This window comes from Scaptodrosophila lebanonensis, unplaced genomic scaffold (assembly GCF_003285725.1).
Source record: "Scaptodrosophila lebanonensis strain 11010-0011.00,11010-0021.00 unplaced genomic scaffold, SlebRS2 tig00001412-arrow-pilon, whole genome shotgun sequence".
In the NCBI taxonomy this organism is placed as follows: Eukaryota; Metazoa; Arthropoda; class Insecta; order Diptera; family Drosophilidae; genus Scaptodrosophila; species Scaptodrosophila lebanonensis.
The window spans coordinates 1,855,222-1,872,393 of NW_022060739.1; the positions used below are offsets into that span (position 1 = coordinate 1,855,222).

At 38.6% G+C, this 17,172-nt stretch overlaps 1 protein-coding gene across 1 annotated transcript in view; it reads right to left on the reverse strand.

Moving 5' to 3' along the window:
• Positions 1–5,468: 5,468 nt before the first annotated feature.
• LOC115630998 (homeobox protein 2) overlaps positions 5,469–17,172 on the reverse strand; it is a 126,881-nt gene continuing 115,177 nt past the window's right edge. Inside the window, exon 2 of the mRNA XM_030527591.1 lies at positions 5,469–9,501. Coding sequence (XP_030383451.1) covers positions 6,160–9,501 — 3,342 coding nt within the window. The 3' untranslated portion in view covers positions 5,469–6,159. The remainder of the gene's footprint in view (positions 9,502–17,172) is intronic.

Below are 17,172 nucleotides of genomic sequence, written 5' to 3' on the forward strand. Positions count from 1 at the left end.
AGTTATTGCTGTGGTTGTTGCTATTGTTGTTTTGCTCTCTTAGGTCCATTCTGCGCCTGCGCAACACCGAACACACTGCCAGAGTTCACTAACCACATTTTGTGGGGTGGCCTGTGCCTGTGGATGTGATTTTGTTTTGTTTTATTTAGGTGAGGAATGTCGAATAGCTACTGATATTACTCGTATGAGTACGCTTCGTGGCACTTATTATGTGGGTCGTCATCTTCTTTATGTTCACAATAGGATCTGTATTAGGATTAACATAACATTCCAAATGACTAAAACGTCAATTCCTTATTTTTCATATTTTCACCCGCAGAATTTGCTTTATTAATTACAATATCTTGTCGATATTCTTATGCATTTCTCGCAATTAATTCACAAATGTTCGACTGTATAATATACTTGTTACATTTTGCTTTTCTATTATTTGAGAATGATTGAATTTTTCTAATAAATGCATTCTTTTAATGATTTCAGAACATATGCGTGTCATTATTCTTAATGAGCTCGTTGACTAAATCATATAATATATACTCATGTTTTGGTAAGTTTTTATAGTATATCGTACCGAATTATAACTAAAGAAATGCATTTAATATTATAGCATTAACCCTTGCGGTACTGCTGGATTATTACGTCCCAGAAAGTTTGAAAATTTCTGCTTGAACGGAAACCTCGAAATCGTCAAAGTTTCGCATTGAGCGCCTAATCGATATATGTAAGTAGACTTTATTTATAACAAAAATACTAAAGCTTATTAAATGAAGTGATTCTGGGCTAATCGCAAAATTAAGAAAAGATTTAAGATATTATTAAAGCGAAATTGTTGAGTATTTTGGTGACCTTCCTCATAGTTATTTTTATTGTTTGGCCGGCTCGAGGTCAGAGTAAGAAAAACCAATTTATTTAATTTTCTTTTCTTTTTCCGATATATTTCGGTTACGCCACGGTAACCGTCTTCAGGGCAATTATTTAAGCAAGTCTGCTCTGTTTGACTTGGAGTTACTTGGAGTTAGTAACTCCAAGTCAAACAGAGCAGACTTGCTTAAATAATTGCCCTGAAGACGGTTACCGTGGCGTAACCGAAATATATCGGAAAAAGAAAAGAAAATTAAATAAATTGGTTTTTCTTACTCTGACCTCGAGCCGGCCAAACAATAAAAATAATTAAAGCGAAATTTGTCTTTATAGTCCCTTTATTTTTTTATTTTATTTATTGTTTCTTTTCATAAATATTTTATAAATATCCTTAAATTTAAAATCTTAGTGGCATTATTAAACGCTCGAGACATAAAATGTGCGTTGGGACAGTATATAAAATTAAAATTTTAAAAACTTTTTTTTTCATTATATACGAATATTTTTTTCGCAAATAACTTAGTTTTCGAGTAAAATGCTAGCCCGTTTTAAAATATATTTTCCAATTGTATCATTTCCAAGTTACGCTAAAAGAATATAAACAGTATAAATCGAAGTAAGAAACTGAAGGTAACATAACCAATTCGATTTTATTTCAATTTAATATTTAGTGGTTTGATTTAAATGTCTATATACAATTTTATTTGAATGGCAATGTATAGTTTATTAATTCTTGCTGTAGACAAATGAAATAAGAATTCTTCAACTGATTCGATAAGTTGCACCTCTTCGCCTAAAAATTTTTTAAAATTAATAACATTATAAATTAATTCCTCCACAGTGTCAGAGGCGTTTTTAGATGTTATTGTAATTTTGTGGGATTCTTTTTGGGATTTATTAATCAGTTAAGCTATACTGAAGTTGGTAATATTCAGATTTTGATTTTTAAATGAACAAATTTTATACTACTTATATACGGGTACAATCTTACAAGCACTTGTTGCCAGTCTTCCTAGTCTGTTCGCAGCATTCACCATAACTGCCGACTTCACCATTTATTTGAAATTCTACGGTTTCCAGATTTAGGTCTCGTAGCCGCGATCGTAACAGTCGCATCCACTAATGAGCCGTAGCGCTTTAGTCGGTAGGTATTTAGACTAGTCTGCAGTTCCAAGCTGTAGATATGCTCCAAATCTCTGTACCTCCTTGTTGCCATAAGTTTCGTATCGCGCTAGGTTCGAATTTTGAAAACATTGCATACGCTCAGGAGGCAAGTATCAGAAAATAATTGTAGTTTCTTATACTCTTTGGTAGAATTTCATGCAATTTCATGCAGAAAAAATGCTTGAAAATCAGGAAAATATCAGATTTATGATTTTCTGATATTATTTATTTAATGATAACTATTTTAATACACCCCTTTTTTACGTTGGCTACCATTACGACTTATTGGTTACTGTCTACAACAATTAAGTTGACGTGCCTGAGGAGGGCCTGACGAGCAACCTTGGGATGTCATGTAGACCCCTTTGGATTATTGCTGTGCTTTCAACCATCCTGTGGTCCTTAAGAATTTCACATTCCTTATTTTTGGTATTTTTTGGAGATCATTTGATAGGGTTGCCCTGGCTAGAGCAGTGAACGAAAACCCGTTAGGTGCTGGAGAATAACACTGAACGCTTTCCCTTCTCGTCATCTCTTCAGTAATTCTGCAGTAATTGGACTGATAATTTGTTGTTGACTTTGAAATTATCGAAATTTCCGTTTAAAGCTGGTTCGTTGGGCCCATCATTTATTAATGCATAATTTATTTCTTGTTTTAAAACACATTTGCTTTAAATTAGCGTAATACACAATTCAAGTAAAAATGCAAATAATGTTTTATAGTTGTTGTAATGTGGTTCCTCTGTTATTATCTCTGAATAATTATTCATGCAATCTACAAGGATTTTAGTGAACAAATTGTCAAAGTTTTGTCAAAAAATGTACATTTCTGAAAAGGAAACGCTTTCTTGTGTCTGCAATCGATCAGATGTGGTGGGTTTGCGTTGCAAATGGTTGTTGTATTTGCTATTTTAGCCGAGGTTGAAAACGCCACCTATCGGTCATCTTAAAGAAGTTTGCTGTGAATGTTGAAGCAATAAGCAAAGAATTGGACGTTATTTTTGTTGTTTTTTAAATATTTATTTTGCATAATATTTACGGTTTGTTTTGTTGTTTTTACATATGTAATATTTTTGTTGTTTGTTGTGGTTTATTTGTCACTACTTAAATATGAAACGTTGAAGTCGAATTTGTTTATAAACTGTTTAATTTGATTAAACTTTTACTTTGTGGCGCATAATTCCTCACTTCCACTATTCCTCTCTCTTCCCCAGCCTATAACATCATCATTATTTATCGTCTAGCTTTCCATCCATTGGCGCTTCACAATTTGTACATTTTATTTGCATTCTGAATGTCATAAATAATATTCTTCTTGACAAGACGCGGATTTGATGCTTAATCTTAATAACTTATTTAAATCTTGTTACTTATGCTTTTTCCTTTTTCTTGTTTGTTTTTATTTTGCGCAACGCTGTTTAAATAGCTTTGTTGTTGTTCTTGTAATTCTTTCTTGTGGTAATTTTATAAATTTGTAACAATATCAAGTCGCTTGTTTGGGTTTCTAAGCAGCATGAAACAGGGCATCTTTTCTATATAAACATGTATGTAAAATTTGTTAGTAGATACATCATTTTCTTCCTCTTCTTCTTCTTGTTATTTAATTATAAAATGATTGTTTTTGTTTAAGTTTGTTTTTTCGTTTATCTTCTTTGGGTTATTAGCAAAAATGATACAAAATCTGCAAATCTCTTTGCGCTCAACTATTTCTCCACTTGGGCTTTGAGTTTGTTTGTTTGTTTGGTTTTTATTTAAGATTGGTGTAAAATTTGGCCATAAATACGAAATACGAAATTGTTGAAAACCGTTTTGATTAACATTTTTTAACTGCCTTTAATACTCTGTTCTCAGTTTTCTCTGCTTGTCATTTTTTGTTTCTTTGTTTGCTGTTTATGTTACGCATATGTTTGTATGTATGTATGTATGTATGTATGTATGCATTGGAAATGAAACACAAGATCAAAAATTAATGTACAATAATTTGTATTTGTTGCTGTTGTTGTTTTTAAATATTTTTATTTATTTGCATAGCAATTTGTATTTTGTTGCATATAATTTGTATAACTTTTAAATTTGCATAACAATTGTTGTTTTTTATTTGTATTTTTTTTATTTTGTTTTTTCTTTTCTTTTACTTACTTTGTTACAATTTAAAGTGTTTAATTTTACAATTTTACATGTGTTGTTGTTGTTGTTGTTGCTCTAATAATAATATTTTTTGTTGCATTTTTGACAAATTTTGGTTCGTATTTGTTGTATTGGTTATTTGTTTTAAATTTCGAAAATTGTTTAAACAAACGACGAAATGTTTTCTTTTAGAAAGTACAAACACACAGGCATAAATAATTTATGAAATATGTTTAACAAAAAGTTTATAGATTTTAGAAATCTCTGCGCTTTACCGCTTGGCTCTTGAAAATGTTTCACAAAGTGTTGGCAACGCAAACGAATCAGATGACAGATAATATACAAACATACATACATACCCATTTATGTATGAATGTATGTATGTGTGTATTGAAATAAGATATTTACACAAACATAGTGCTCGACGAAGCCTTAAGAGTACAAGTTTTTGTTTGTTTTTTTGTTGTTTTTCTTGTTTTTGTTGCTGATGCTGTTGTTGCTCTTCCAACGACTACAAACTAAATGCCTAGAAAGCAAGCAAGCTTACGAGTGAAACAAGAACTACATACGATGTACGTTAATTAATTAATTAATTTGAAACAATTAATCGTTAAATTAAGGACTACAATAAATATTAAAGTTTATATTTATGTGTGTATGTATATGTATGTATGCGTATGTTTAGGTATAGTATATGTATGTATGCATTGTTATTGTATTTGAATTATGTATTCAATTGAACGCGGCATTAATTTTGTTGTTCTCTTATTTATTCTCTTTCGTTTCGTTTGTTTGCAGTTTTGTTTCACATGCTATACATAAAATATTTTAAATATTTAATAATTAAAGTGTAAGATTGGTTTGCTCTTCGTTTGTTTGTTTGTTGTTGTTGTTTGTTTGTTACTTATTATTCATTAGTCAGTGGTGGGTTCATTTGTGTTTTCTTCATATTTCCATTTAAATATATTTTATAACTCTCGTTTTGAAACTTAAAATTAAAGACTAAAGATCATTAAAAATATATTATGTATGTTTGTATGTATGCATGTATTTATAAAGAGTTCAAAGATGCATTAGAATATTTTGCTAAATTTTTAAGCCTCGCTTTGAGTGATTTTTACTCCACGTTCTTTCTTCTTTCTTTTTTTTTTTAGTTTTTTGCATAAAATGTCTTCAAAGTATTTTCTTGCTTACAAATTTAGATAAAACCTAGACGTAATTAAACTAAAGTACACATACATATGTATATATTGTATATATATTTATGCATATAAAACAAACTTAAAAAAGCAGAACATAAACACACACGTAAGTAATTAAAATTGGTCTCAAAAATGTACAAATTAATTTGTTTTAAAGCTTTGGTTTCAATCATAATTTCTGCAGCAGAAGAACAAATTACAAAAAATTTTGAAAGTAAAATGCAGATATAAAGGGAATATAAACAAAAGAAAAAAGAAACGAAAAAATTGAATTGGAAAAAAGGCAAACATTTTGTTTTGTACGTGAGATCAAGTCGCGCATTATGAGTGTAGAAAAGAGCAGAACAGACCAGACAGAGCACGAGTAGATGCGATAGAAATGTTAACAGATTGTTTAAGCTTTTTACAGAAATTCTCTCTTTTGGCTCGGCAGCTTAACAGTGTTGCAGAGTTCCAATGCCCATACCCTTTGGGTAACGGTTGATGTTAATAGCTGCCTGTAAAATGTGCGTAATATTTGTTGCCTCCCTCTCTCTCTCTCTCTCTCTCTCTCTCTCTTTCTTCCTTCTCGATCGCGAAGCTTAAAGAGAGTGAGTGGTATAATAAGATTTACGCGCTAATGACTTAAGCTAAATTGTATTAAAATGTGTGTGTTTTTTGTTGGTTTGTTATGTTGAGTGTGTGGAGGGGGAGGGGGTGCATGTGTTTGGGCATGTGTGTGTGTGTATGGGATACGGCACTATAAGCTACAACTACAGCTAATGAATAAAAATAACAATGTGTTGCATTTGCGATTTACGGTAATCTAGACAATCTCCTTTTTGTTGATTTGTAATTCGCAATTCGTTGTCGGCGGCGTTTGCTTTTTGCTCGCTTTTGTGGGCAACGTCAGAATGCGCGGTGCAGCTGCTGACGGGGTCGATGCAGGCACAGGCGTCGATGTAGGCGTTGGTTTTGTCGTTGCAGCGATTGGAGCAGGTGGAGGCGCCACTGTCTCATTTTTAACATAGTTGTTGTGACGCTCCTTCAGGCTCTGTTGTTGACGACGCTGTTGTTGCTGTTGTTGTTGCTGACGTTGCTGCAGCGGCATTTCATCGTCCTCATCTTCATCATCGTCATCTTCTTCGTCCTCGTCATCATCTTCATAATCTTCATTTTCATTGTTCGCATCGCTGCTGTGGCTGTTTCTGTTGCTGTTGTTGCTCTTATTGTTATTATTATTATTGTGTCTGGCATTCTCTGGTCGTCCTTCCTCAGATTCTGCAGCAGACATTTTTGCCAACGCATTACTGGCCGACATCTGAGCCTTTTTCATGGAGCTCTCATCGCTGCTGTTGCTGCTATCGAACAACTGGCCAGCAGTTGCTGCCGAGTCAGGCGATATGGGCGTGGTCGCTGTGGGTGGCGTGACAATAGCATTGCTATGTGGCGCTTGCACTTGCTGCTCCTGGCTCTGCTGCATCTCGTCATCATCTTCCTCCGCCTCGTCATCCTCTTCATCATCTTCTTCCTCGTCCAGTTCGCTGCGTTCGGCATTGCTCTCTTCGTCGCTTTGACCTTGGCTTTCATCGATGCCGCCATTTTGTGCATTGTTTTTAAGCGGCAGCTGTTTGAGAGCTTTCTCTTCATTAGCGGCAGCTTCAGTGTTGCCAGCATTTTTCTCTGCTGCTGCTACTGTAGCTGCTTCAGGTGCTTCCTCTGCTTGACTTTGTCGTTTTAGACGCTTGATATGCGGCTCTGCCACTGATTCATCTTCCTCTTCTTCCTCCTCTTCGTCATGGTTGGAGCCATTCAGAGGCGTTGGACTGCGTCGATGTCCATTTTGTTGCGTTGACTTTTCCTCGTGATTGTTGTTATCAGCATTGTCTTGTGTCATGGTCTCATCGCTATCCATGCCGTTTATGCGCTCCTCCTCATCCTCCCGCTCTTCACGTTCCTCACGCTCATCATCTTCCGCTTCTGCTTCTGCTCCCTCATCCTCGTGCTCGTTCTCGACATAAACTTGCGCGGGCTGCTGCACTTGCTCCAACGTTCGTTTCAATGGCACTCTCAGTGTTGTCGCTTCATTGACCTCCTCCTCAATCATCATGTCCGGCTTGCTGCTACTATTGCTGCGAACGCTGGCCACATCGCTGGCATCGCCATTGCGCTGCTGCAGCTTCAGCACAGCCTCCAGCTCGCATCGGCAACGCTGCAGCTGCTCCCTTAGGTCGACTATGTGCGCGTCCTGCTTGTGGACTAGCTCACTCAACTGTATGTTGTTGTACCGATATTGTTGGTTCTCCTGCAATAGGCGCTGTAGTAGATGCAGGACACGCTCTCGATCTCGGGGTCGTGTGTCTCGCAACGCCTCGACGGCCATCTCCCAGGGTGGCAACATGTTGCTGCTGTCCGGCTCACCATTCAGGCTGTCGTCATCCGTGTCCGTGCTGAGCTCGAATTCGCTGCCCAGATGCGGCTTGCCTTGGCCGTTTTGAAGCGGAATGGCCTGTGACTGGAGCTTCGAGGTGTTACTGACCACATTCGAGGAGTGCGTGCTCAGATTGAGGCCGGCGCTGGAAGACTGCGTAGGCGAGTGCTGCTGGCGATAGCCCTGATGATGGTGATGTTGTTGCTGTGGATGAGAATGAAGATGGTGCGACGCTGGGGGTGGCGGCGCCGACTTATAGTAGACATGGCTAGGCGGTAGCAGAGTTGCAGGCGGCGGTGTCTGTGGATGACTCATCAGATTCTTATTGATCCTTATGCGGCTTGGCATGTCGCTGTTGTTGTTGCTGCTGTTGTTGTTGTTGTGATGAAGCTGTTGATTGCTGCCGCTGTTATGGTTGTTGCTGCTGTTGTTGTTGTTGTTGTTGCTGCTGCTGTGGTAGGTGCTTGTTGGCAGGAGCTTGGCATGCTGATTGACAGTGGCAATAATATGTTGCTGCTGCTGTTGCTTGCTGCTGCCATTGTTGTTGCAGTTGCTATTGGCCTGTGGCACTGGCGATGTGGAGGAGGTAATCTCGTTGGATCCCGAGAACTCTTCGGGACTGCGTGATGTGCGCAGCGTGGCGAGATGACGCTTCACCGTCGCTGACTGATGAGCGAGCTGATGTGGGGAGTTGTGACTGTGGCTGTGGCTAGGCGGGGGCGGCAAATGAGCGGGCACGGGTACCGGCTTCGGCGGTGTGCATGAGGCACCAACTGTCGGCGATGTGGTGGAACAGGCCGAGGATGAAGCCGTCGAGGACGATGATGATGACGAGGTTGAGTGCGTGGAGCTTGAGGTATGTAGGGAAAGGCGCTGCTGTTGCTGCTGACTCAGACTGAGCGACATTGGCGATATCATTGGCATGATGGCGGCATCTTCGTCCATTGGTCCATTGTGATTATTGTTGGCATTACAGTTGCTGTTGTTGTTACTGTTGTTGCTTGCGGGCGGACTCTGCAGCATGTCCAGCGGTGTGTTGGCCCGCTCCTGCTTTATGTGCAGCTCACTCTCTGTCACATGATGTGCCAGCTGTTGCTGCTGCTGCTGTTGTTGGTGGTGAACGTGCGATGATTGTTGCTGCTCTCTCAGCTCACGCAACTCACGCTCCCTGTGCTCCTTCTCACGCTCCCGCTCGCGCTCTCTTTCGCGAAGGCGCTGCCGCTCTATTTCACGCTCCCGCTCTCGCTCAATGCGCTCACGTTCGCGATCCTTGTCCCGCTCCTTGCACAGGATGCTCTTGCGCGGCGCCAGCGCCACATTTGGCTGGTAAGTGCCTCCGAAACGCTCGCGATCCGAGCTGCGCACCACACGCTCCGGATTCTGCAGCTCCGGGGGCTCCTGACAGGCGTAGGGCAGTGAGGATAAAGCTGCCACAGCCGTTGCATTGTATGCATGCAGTAGTGTCTTTGCCGAGCCCCAAGGACGAAAGGCGGACATCTGTTGACCCACTCGCTGTTGCTGCTGCTGCTGTTGCATGCAATGTGCATACATCAGTTGATAGCGTTGTATGTCCAGCGGATGATAGGCAGTCGCCACATCGAGGCTCTTGTGCTTCTTCGTTGGAATGTCCAGCAGCTCGGCTCGATGATGTTTCATGCTGGCGGGAAGCGTTTGATGGGATGGCGGTGGCGCCAATCCTGGCGGTCCCAGCAACGGATCCTCCAACAGCATTTCCGCCTACAGAGACGCAAGAGAGAAAGATGGAGAGAGGAAAGAACGAATTAGAAAATTGATCGGCCATAAAAATAGCGCCAGTCCAGAGTCGAGTTGTCTGTAAACGGCAGCTGTTTGCCTGTTTGCCTCAAAACCAGTAGCCTTCATTAATTTGAATTGCCGCTGCAGTCGTAGTTGTCGGCAGATCGCTGCACAACGTTGTCTACACTAAGCGGCATATGTTTTGGGATTGAGTGCTATAGGAAGTCAATTCGAAATAGTGGAAATATTTAATGTGGATTATACTGGATTGAAACTTGAAATATGCAAGATAATATAATATTATCTTTCGTTTTATTGTTATGTTTTTCTATAAATAAATAGCTTATTAGGTTTATTAATTAGGCTCGATGCTTCGAAAGTATTTCGAACTAGACAATTTGTCAGTTAAATGTTTCAATCCGACGACGGATAGACGAAACAAGTAAATACAAATATTTATAGCAAAGAATTATTATTATTAATTGTTTTGGGAGCTACAAGTCACTAATTAGAACAAGTTGAATCAATGGTCTATAATTTTAAGTATTTTCACTTAAGTTCATACAAATATAGTTAATAATATAAATAAACAATAATATAAATAATTGCTTAAGCGCCCTTTAGACGTGCATTTCTTCTATGGCAGTTTTTTTCTGGCATATAGTTTTTTCCAGCACAGTAAAGCGTTTCAGACTGACAGTTTTATTTTTTTTTAATACCAGCTGAAAATTAATTTAATTAAGTAATATGCGTTTTTTAGGAAATTAAGTTAATGCCAATTTATAGACGAACTCGGCACATGCGAATGAATTTCAATACCAGCAGACTATGCTTGAATAGCATTGTTTTCTTTGTCTGACAAAACAATGACATATCTACAACGTAGATATGTATGTATGTCAAAGAATTTTTTTGATTGTTAGTTAACTTTAAAGGAAAGATAGTTGAGTTATAAACAGACTAACTAACCTACGGATATGCTCGATTGGAATTCATAAACAATTGCGTAATTTTTGTTGAGTAATGGTCAATTAAAAGGGCCTGTTCGTTTAATCACTTCATTCTTTTGCTTTACAGTCTCCCAGACTAAAAACTAACTGCCTCCACCTGCCAGCCACACAGTGCCAATGAGGCAAAGGTCGGTTGACGGATTAATTATCCGTTGGAAAATATCCTCCCTACTTGTTTGGTTGGTTGGTTGGTTTGGTTTGTTGGCAGACATATGTGTTTGAGTGTAGAGTCCGTTGTTCGCTTGTTGGCTGCTTCGTTTTTACTTGGTAATTATAAACAAACAAGCAGCGACTCAAGCGCCCCATGGCGCCCTCGCCTGGCCCCGCCCCTCATTTCAATATCGTCGCAGCCATCGTTGGCGTCGTTGTCGATGCCAGTTATGGCGCCAATTGTCATTGAGCCCGTCGGGCCATCGTTGTCGGTGCATCGTTGTAGTCGCCGCAGCTCATCTTGCGCGGCTCCTCTTTGGTGGTGCCTGACAAACACACACACACACACACACACACACATGAACGCACACATGAACGCACACATGAACGCACACACAGATACTCGGACAGATATTTTGCATTATCAGCGACGAGTTTTGCGTGCTGCGTGTTTGCCAGGCTGTTAAAATGATTGGCAGCGGCCAATTATGAACGGCAGGCGGCAGGTATCTAAGTATAACCCATAGCCATAGCTATGGCCATAAAGTGCTCACAATGGCGCATTCGATTTGAATGGGACGACAGCTAGGTGTCAGTGAATGGATGAGGCAGATAACCGATAAATAAGTAAGCAGGCGACACTTCTAAATGTTGCTCAATCAGTGAGTTATGTGCTTTACTATCCAAATAGAGAGAACTGATGATGCGGACTATAGAAATGGATGATCGCATCGCATTAAATGCCCAAGATTGCAACAAACATGCTTACCAGATTATGGAATTTAATTATACACATATGACAGTTTATAATTTGTAGCCGATGGATGAGATGATATAATTCTTAAGAAGGTACTAATATACTTGTATGCGTATTAAGAAGGCAGAAATGAGCGTGACGGAATCTATATTATAGCTAAGTACTATAAATGATCAGCATGACGCGACTAATCGTCTCTTCGAATAAAAAACAAGAGACTTTTGGACTCACTCTAACATGATTTATAGACTTGCCTAACTAAATCTTTTTACAAACCGTATAAAGCCTATTTTAGAAGTGAACGACTTTCTTTTAGCAGCGCGTAGTTGTCGCTATTTTGAAGTACCTTTAAATCCATGACATCCTGTACATGGTCTGTATACTTTTTATATACAAGTAATATTAGTATAGTATTATAGTAATCCCCCTCAGATATAATGCACTTATGCCAATCCCCGGTATGGCCATCAACTCGTTCTTATATTTGAATTTAACTCATCAATTTTGGCAAAACGCTTTCCTTTCATTAGTCTCTTCAGTTTTGGGAATAGGAAAAAGTCGCAGGGTATTATAACTTCCATGTAGTATTCCTTATTAACCGTACGATCTATTGGCTAGAACTCATGATGCACTACGCATTGTAATCGAAGAAAACAGTGAGGAAAAACTTTGCAAACCTTTTGGTATTAAAGTTTTTTCTAGCGAGGATCAATTCTAAACAACTAAAAAGAATACAACAATATTTAATTCGAAAACTTTCAATGCAAGTTCTGGCTCTAATTTCGTGAATTTTCTTTTTGAAATAAAACATAGTTCTTCATTTCAAATACCTGCCGTCGCCCTATTACGAATTTAGTCTAGAGAGCAAATATTAGTTCTTCGGCTGATTCATCATGCATCAATTGTGCTGCACCTCTAATCAGGCAGCAGGCGTCAATTACAAGCGTGTTAACAACAACTGGGCTCCGCTCATTACAATTGCAATTACAAGAGAAATAATGACAGGCCATTACTTAATAATAATACAATGGACAATGGGACAGACTGACAGCTCGAAAGTATGCAGCAACCTTTGACCACAAAGGAGAAAAGCAAAAGCAATGACAGTGGTGCCAACTTAACTAAGACCTGGCTAGTAAACAAGCTGCCATAAGTTGGCCTCAGCATCCACTAACAACACTAGTTGGAGAAGAGGAGGTCTATGAGCCAGGCACTTGAGCGTCTTGGGCTGGCCTGGCTGGCTGGCGACGACGGCGCCGTTGGCAGGCAGGCAGGCAGGCAGCCAGACATACATACTATATAGCCGAAAATATAACCGAACCAAGCACAGACTTTGCAGATATAGACGGCCCGATAAGAAACTGGAAGCCAGGCACAACACACATACATACGCACACTCACAAATGTGGCATTAAAAAGCAAAATCATAAAAATCAAGAGCCATAAAGAAGTCGTCGTCGAAGGAGCGCCAGTTGGCAATCTCTTCTTAGTTGCTGTTGTTATTGTTGTTGTTGCTGCCAGCGCAGCAGGAGTTGCTGCTGCCGCTGTTGTTGTTGTTGTTGCTGTCGCTTGGCGGTTTTAACTGTTCGGAGATCGCAGGCTGCGATATAGATGATGCAGCATCCAATCCACTTGAAGAAAACAGGGAGAGATGCCACAATACGGACAGTACTAAAACAGATTCTTTACTAGATATATATCACAGAATCTTGATCCGATATAGTTTAATGGATCTTATAAATATTGGTGACTATGACTCATATAGTTATTTGAAACATTGTTTCACATTTATATATTTATTCTCATGTAATTTATTTGCAAGGATTGTATAAAAAGTAAAGGTGCGGAGGCGAATTTTCCTTTTGTGGTCGTCCTTGATTTCTATAAATTCTTTCTGAACATTTATTAAGCATATTTTTTATTTTTATACAAAATTGATAATACGAAATAGGTTCCAATTGATCTTGTCTTTAAGTATGTATTAAGAAAGACGCGTTTCATTCACTTGGAACTTCTGGTCTAGTTCGGCTTACCTAGCTGCAATGATTTCTTTACTGTTACTTAAGCAGATCATTACTGGATTGTAAGGTACTTATATGGATTTGTGCTTAAAGAGTTACCTATTTCGATTTGACAATCGAACATTAAAAGTATCCGTCAAGTTTGCGGCTTTCGTATGTTCTTTCAAAGTATAAAGTGTACAATCCATACAGGCTTTACAAATAAATTGGTAGTTAAGATAGAAAAGTACCGTAAATATAATTTTCTATTAATTGGAATAGTAAAAAAAATAATCTTCGGTTATTATCGAATTGAGATTTGGGAGACCAAGAAAGATCATTCTTGCAATCAAACGGACAGGATAATGAAGTCATCCTAGGGGAAAACATATTTTTTGACACACTTAAAGAAAGAGTTAGTTCATCGTTGCTCTATTCAATACTCATCTTCCAATAAACTGTTCACTCCTTGACAACTCTAAATTCCTGGCACTGAAATAAATAATGGATTTTCTGCAAGTGGAAAGACAGCGAGCTGGCCTTTGTCTCGACACTGGCTTAGTCTCGAATTGTGGCGCACGCGTCTCGCTGACGTTGCAGTGACAAATTGTGGCATGACGGCAATGGTGGCAACTCTGGCTGACGGTGCGGGTGTGCCGGCAAGGCAGCCACGTACAGTTTTTCAAAGCAACATTCGGTTTGCCACAACTTCCAAGGTCTTTTGCCATAACTCAGCACCAAAGATGATGTGCGGCAGCGGTTGCAACAACACCAACACCAAGAACAGCAACATCAAACATATATATTGAGGCAGCGGCGACATACAAAATAAAATAATTGCGCCCCAGTCGATGATGATGACGACGATGGGGACGGACACGAACAGCAGCAACAGTCATGGCAACAACAACAACAACATAACTTTGCTGAACGATAAGATCATGGCAAATATTGACGACGACGACGACGACGTCGAAGACGATGATGTTGATGTTGACAATGAAGTTGCACACACACACACATACTCGCACATACCCATATGTGTGTATGTGGGGCTTGACTGCAACAGCAACAACCACCACATTGATTTAGGCGAGCAATTATGCGGCAAGAGTAAGACGATCGCTTGCAACTTGCAATACGTTTGGCAATTGCTGATCATCTTTCTCTTATTTTCGCTGTTGTTGCTGGAATTGATGAGCTTGTAATCGGGTATGGAAATAGAGCAGCAACCAAAACGCGACACGCCACGCCATGCCACGACCCATATGCAACTTACAATCATCATCATCATCAACATCATCATGATCATCATCAGCATCAGCATCATCATAATCAACTGCATTTCTTGGCGTCATCGTTGATATCGTTGCTGATTTTTGTCTGTCTGGCCGTAAACTTGTTTGCTGGCGACATTTAAAATTTTAATTCGTGTTGTTGTAGCTGTAGCTGCAGTTGTTGTTTAAGTCTGGTACGAATGCATGCTTGGAGCAGGGAGCGCCGACTCAGCGCCCGCCACTTTTGCGGTCAAGTTTGCAACGAGCGTGCTAGAGGCTTGCAACAATACGTGGGCTGTTTGAGAACTTACCGGAACCAATCAAACTTTATATGCCAACTAAGTATACATATAATTCAAATTTGTTTGGTATTGAAGCTTAGACCTTTAAGATGGTCTTATGCCGGCTGATGACAGATTAGTATAATAGAGAAAAAGTTTCTAATTTCTGCAAATTTGCAAATATTTAATCTAAATATCAAGCCTAGTATTAGGTATTCACACTTTAATACTGTTTTAACTTTTATTTATTCCACGATAGCATGTGTCCATTGCAATATTGTTCATTGTAGTACTTAAGTACTTAAAAACAATAAAAACCTTATGAAACTATTGTGTTTAAAATCAAAATATCGAAGCGGCTCTGGATTTAATTTCTAATAACAGATGCTCTATTTATTTGGCCCAAGCATTTTGCAATGACTTTTATAGAATTTCCAAATGTAGTTTATTATTGAAACAGCATTGAATTTTCGTAGTTGTCTTTAAAATATATCTTTAATATTTTCATCTTAATCTAATCTCTCCTAGGAGACTGCAATTACCAAATATTTAATCTACTTTAGATATTTAAATATTTCTAAGAACTGTTATTTATTGTACGGTAACATGTGTCTAATGCTATGGACATTATTAAATGCTTATAAACAATTGAAAAGAATTGAAATGAATTGAAAGACTGCAATTCCCAAATATTTAATCTGAAGTATTAGATATAGAAATATTTATGGGAACTGTTATTTATGTTATTTATGGACATTATTAAATGCTTATAAGCAATTGATAACTTTATGAAATTTTAACCGGCTGTGGATATAGTTTCTAATAACAGATGTTCAATTTATTTGGCCCAAGCGTTTATGAAATTTTCAAAATTTGAGTCAACATAGAATTTTCATATCTATCTTTCAAATATTTCTTTACGACAAATCTTTAGTCATAAGTACCTACCTTTATCTATGAAAATTAACTACCTTTTAATACATACACATAACAAAGATCGTTTTGATTCTGGAAGCTGCGGTCACACATGCAAATAATTTGTGGACAAATTCAGTTCTGCTAGTTACTAATTAGCTTTTGTATAATATTTTCTGTCAGTTATAAAATCATACCACAGCTTTTAATGGAATAAGTTGTGTTTTCCAATGCCTTATTGCTTGTCTTTGAAGATCTTTCTAAAGCAGAAACGTTTGTCATCCACACACTCGTTTTACTTTAAACTGTTTTTAAAATGGAAACGCTTTCAGAATTTCTTTTTAATTATTTAAAGTCGCTTACTAATGGAAAGAACCTCGTCCATTGGCATGCCTTTTGTCTGTGTAATGTAATGAACAAATTTTGCGTGGCTGCTTTTATTTAGAGTTGTGCTGCAGTTGTTGTTGGATTAATGACCGATTTAATTATAGAGCGGCATTGCTAATAAAAATCTCAATTAAACTAAAACTGTAAAGCGAGACAGGGGCAGCAGCAACAACAGCAACAACAGCAACAACAACAATAATAATAATAATAATATCATGCAAGCGAACGCATTTAGAAAAATATTTAAATCAACTTTAATGAAGTTGAAAACAAATTCCAAGAGCTCTCTGTCCATGCATTCTACGGCCCGCTGCCTGACTCAGACTCGTCCCGTCCCGTCTCGACTCGACTCTTTTGCATTTGTTTATGTTTTGGGCTTGCATAATTAATGAGCAGGCAATAGGGGGTAGGGGAAGGGCAAAGGAGGGGGATGAGCAGCATACAATGCTATGTTGTCTAAACGAAACCGAAACTGCGCGTAAAATAAATAAGAAGCTAATGCGTTGGCCACTAAATCATTGTTGTTGCTGCCGCTGTCCATTTAAGTGGCCAGCAGCAGCTTCAAAACAGTAACATCAACAGCAACAACAACTTGCCACAGAGGCTTGAACTGCACTGCACTGCAATTTCACTGTCCAATTAGCGTGCGACGTTTTGAGTGATGGCCGCAAGTCAGACAATGCCAATGCCAATGCGACTGCGACTGCAACTGCGCAGGCGCAGCTCAACTACATACTTAATGCTAAATTATGCAAAAGTAAAGCGGCAGAGGCAGCCGTAGTAGTAGCAGCAACATCACTTTGTTCTGCTTGCAACAACAACAAAAACAATCGCTGCACTACATTGCATTTTTATGACAGACCCCGGCGTAATATT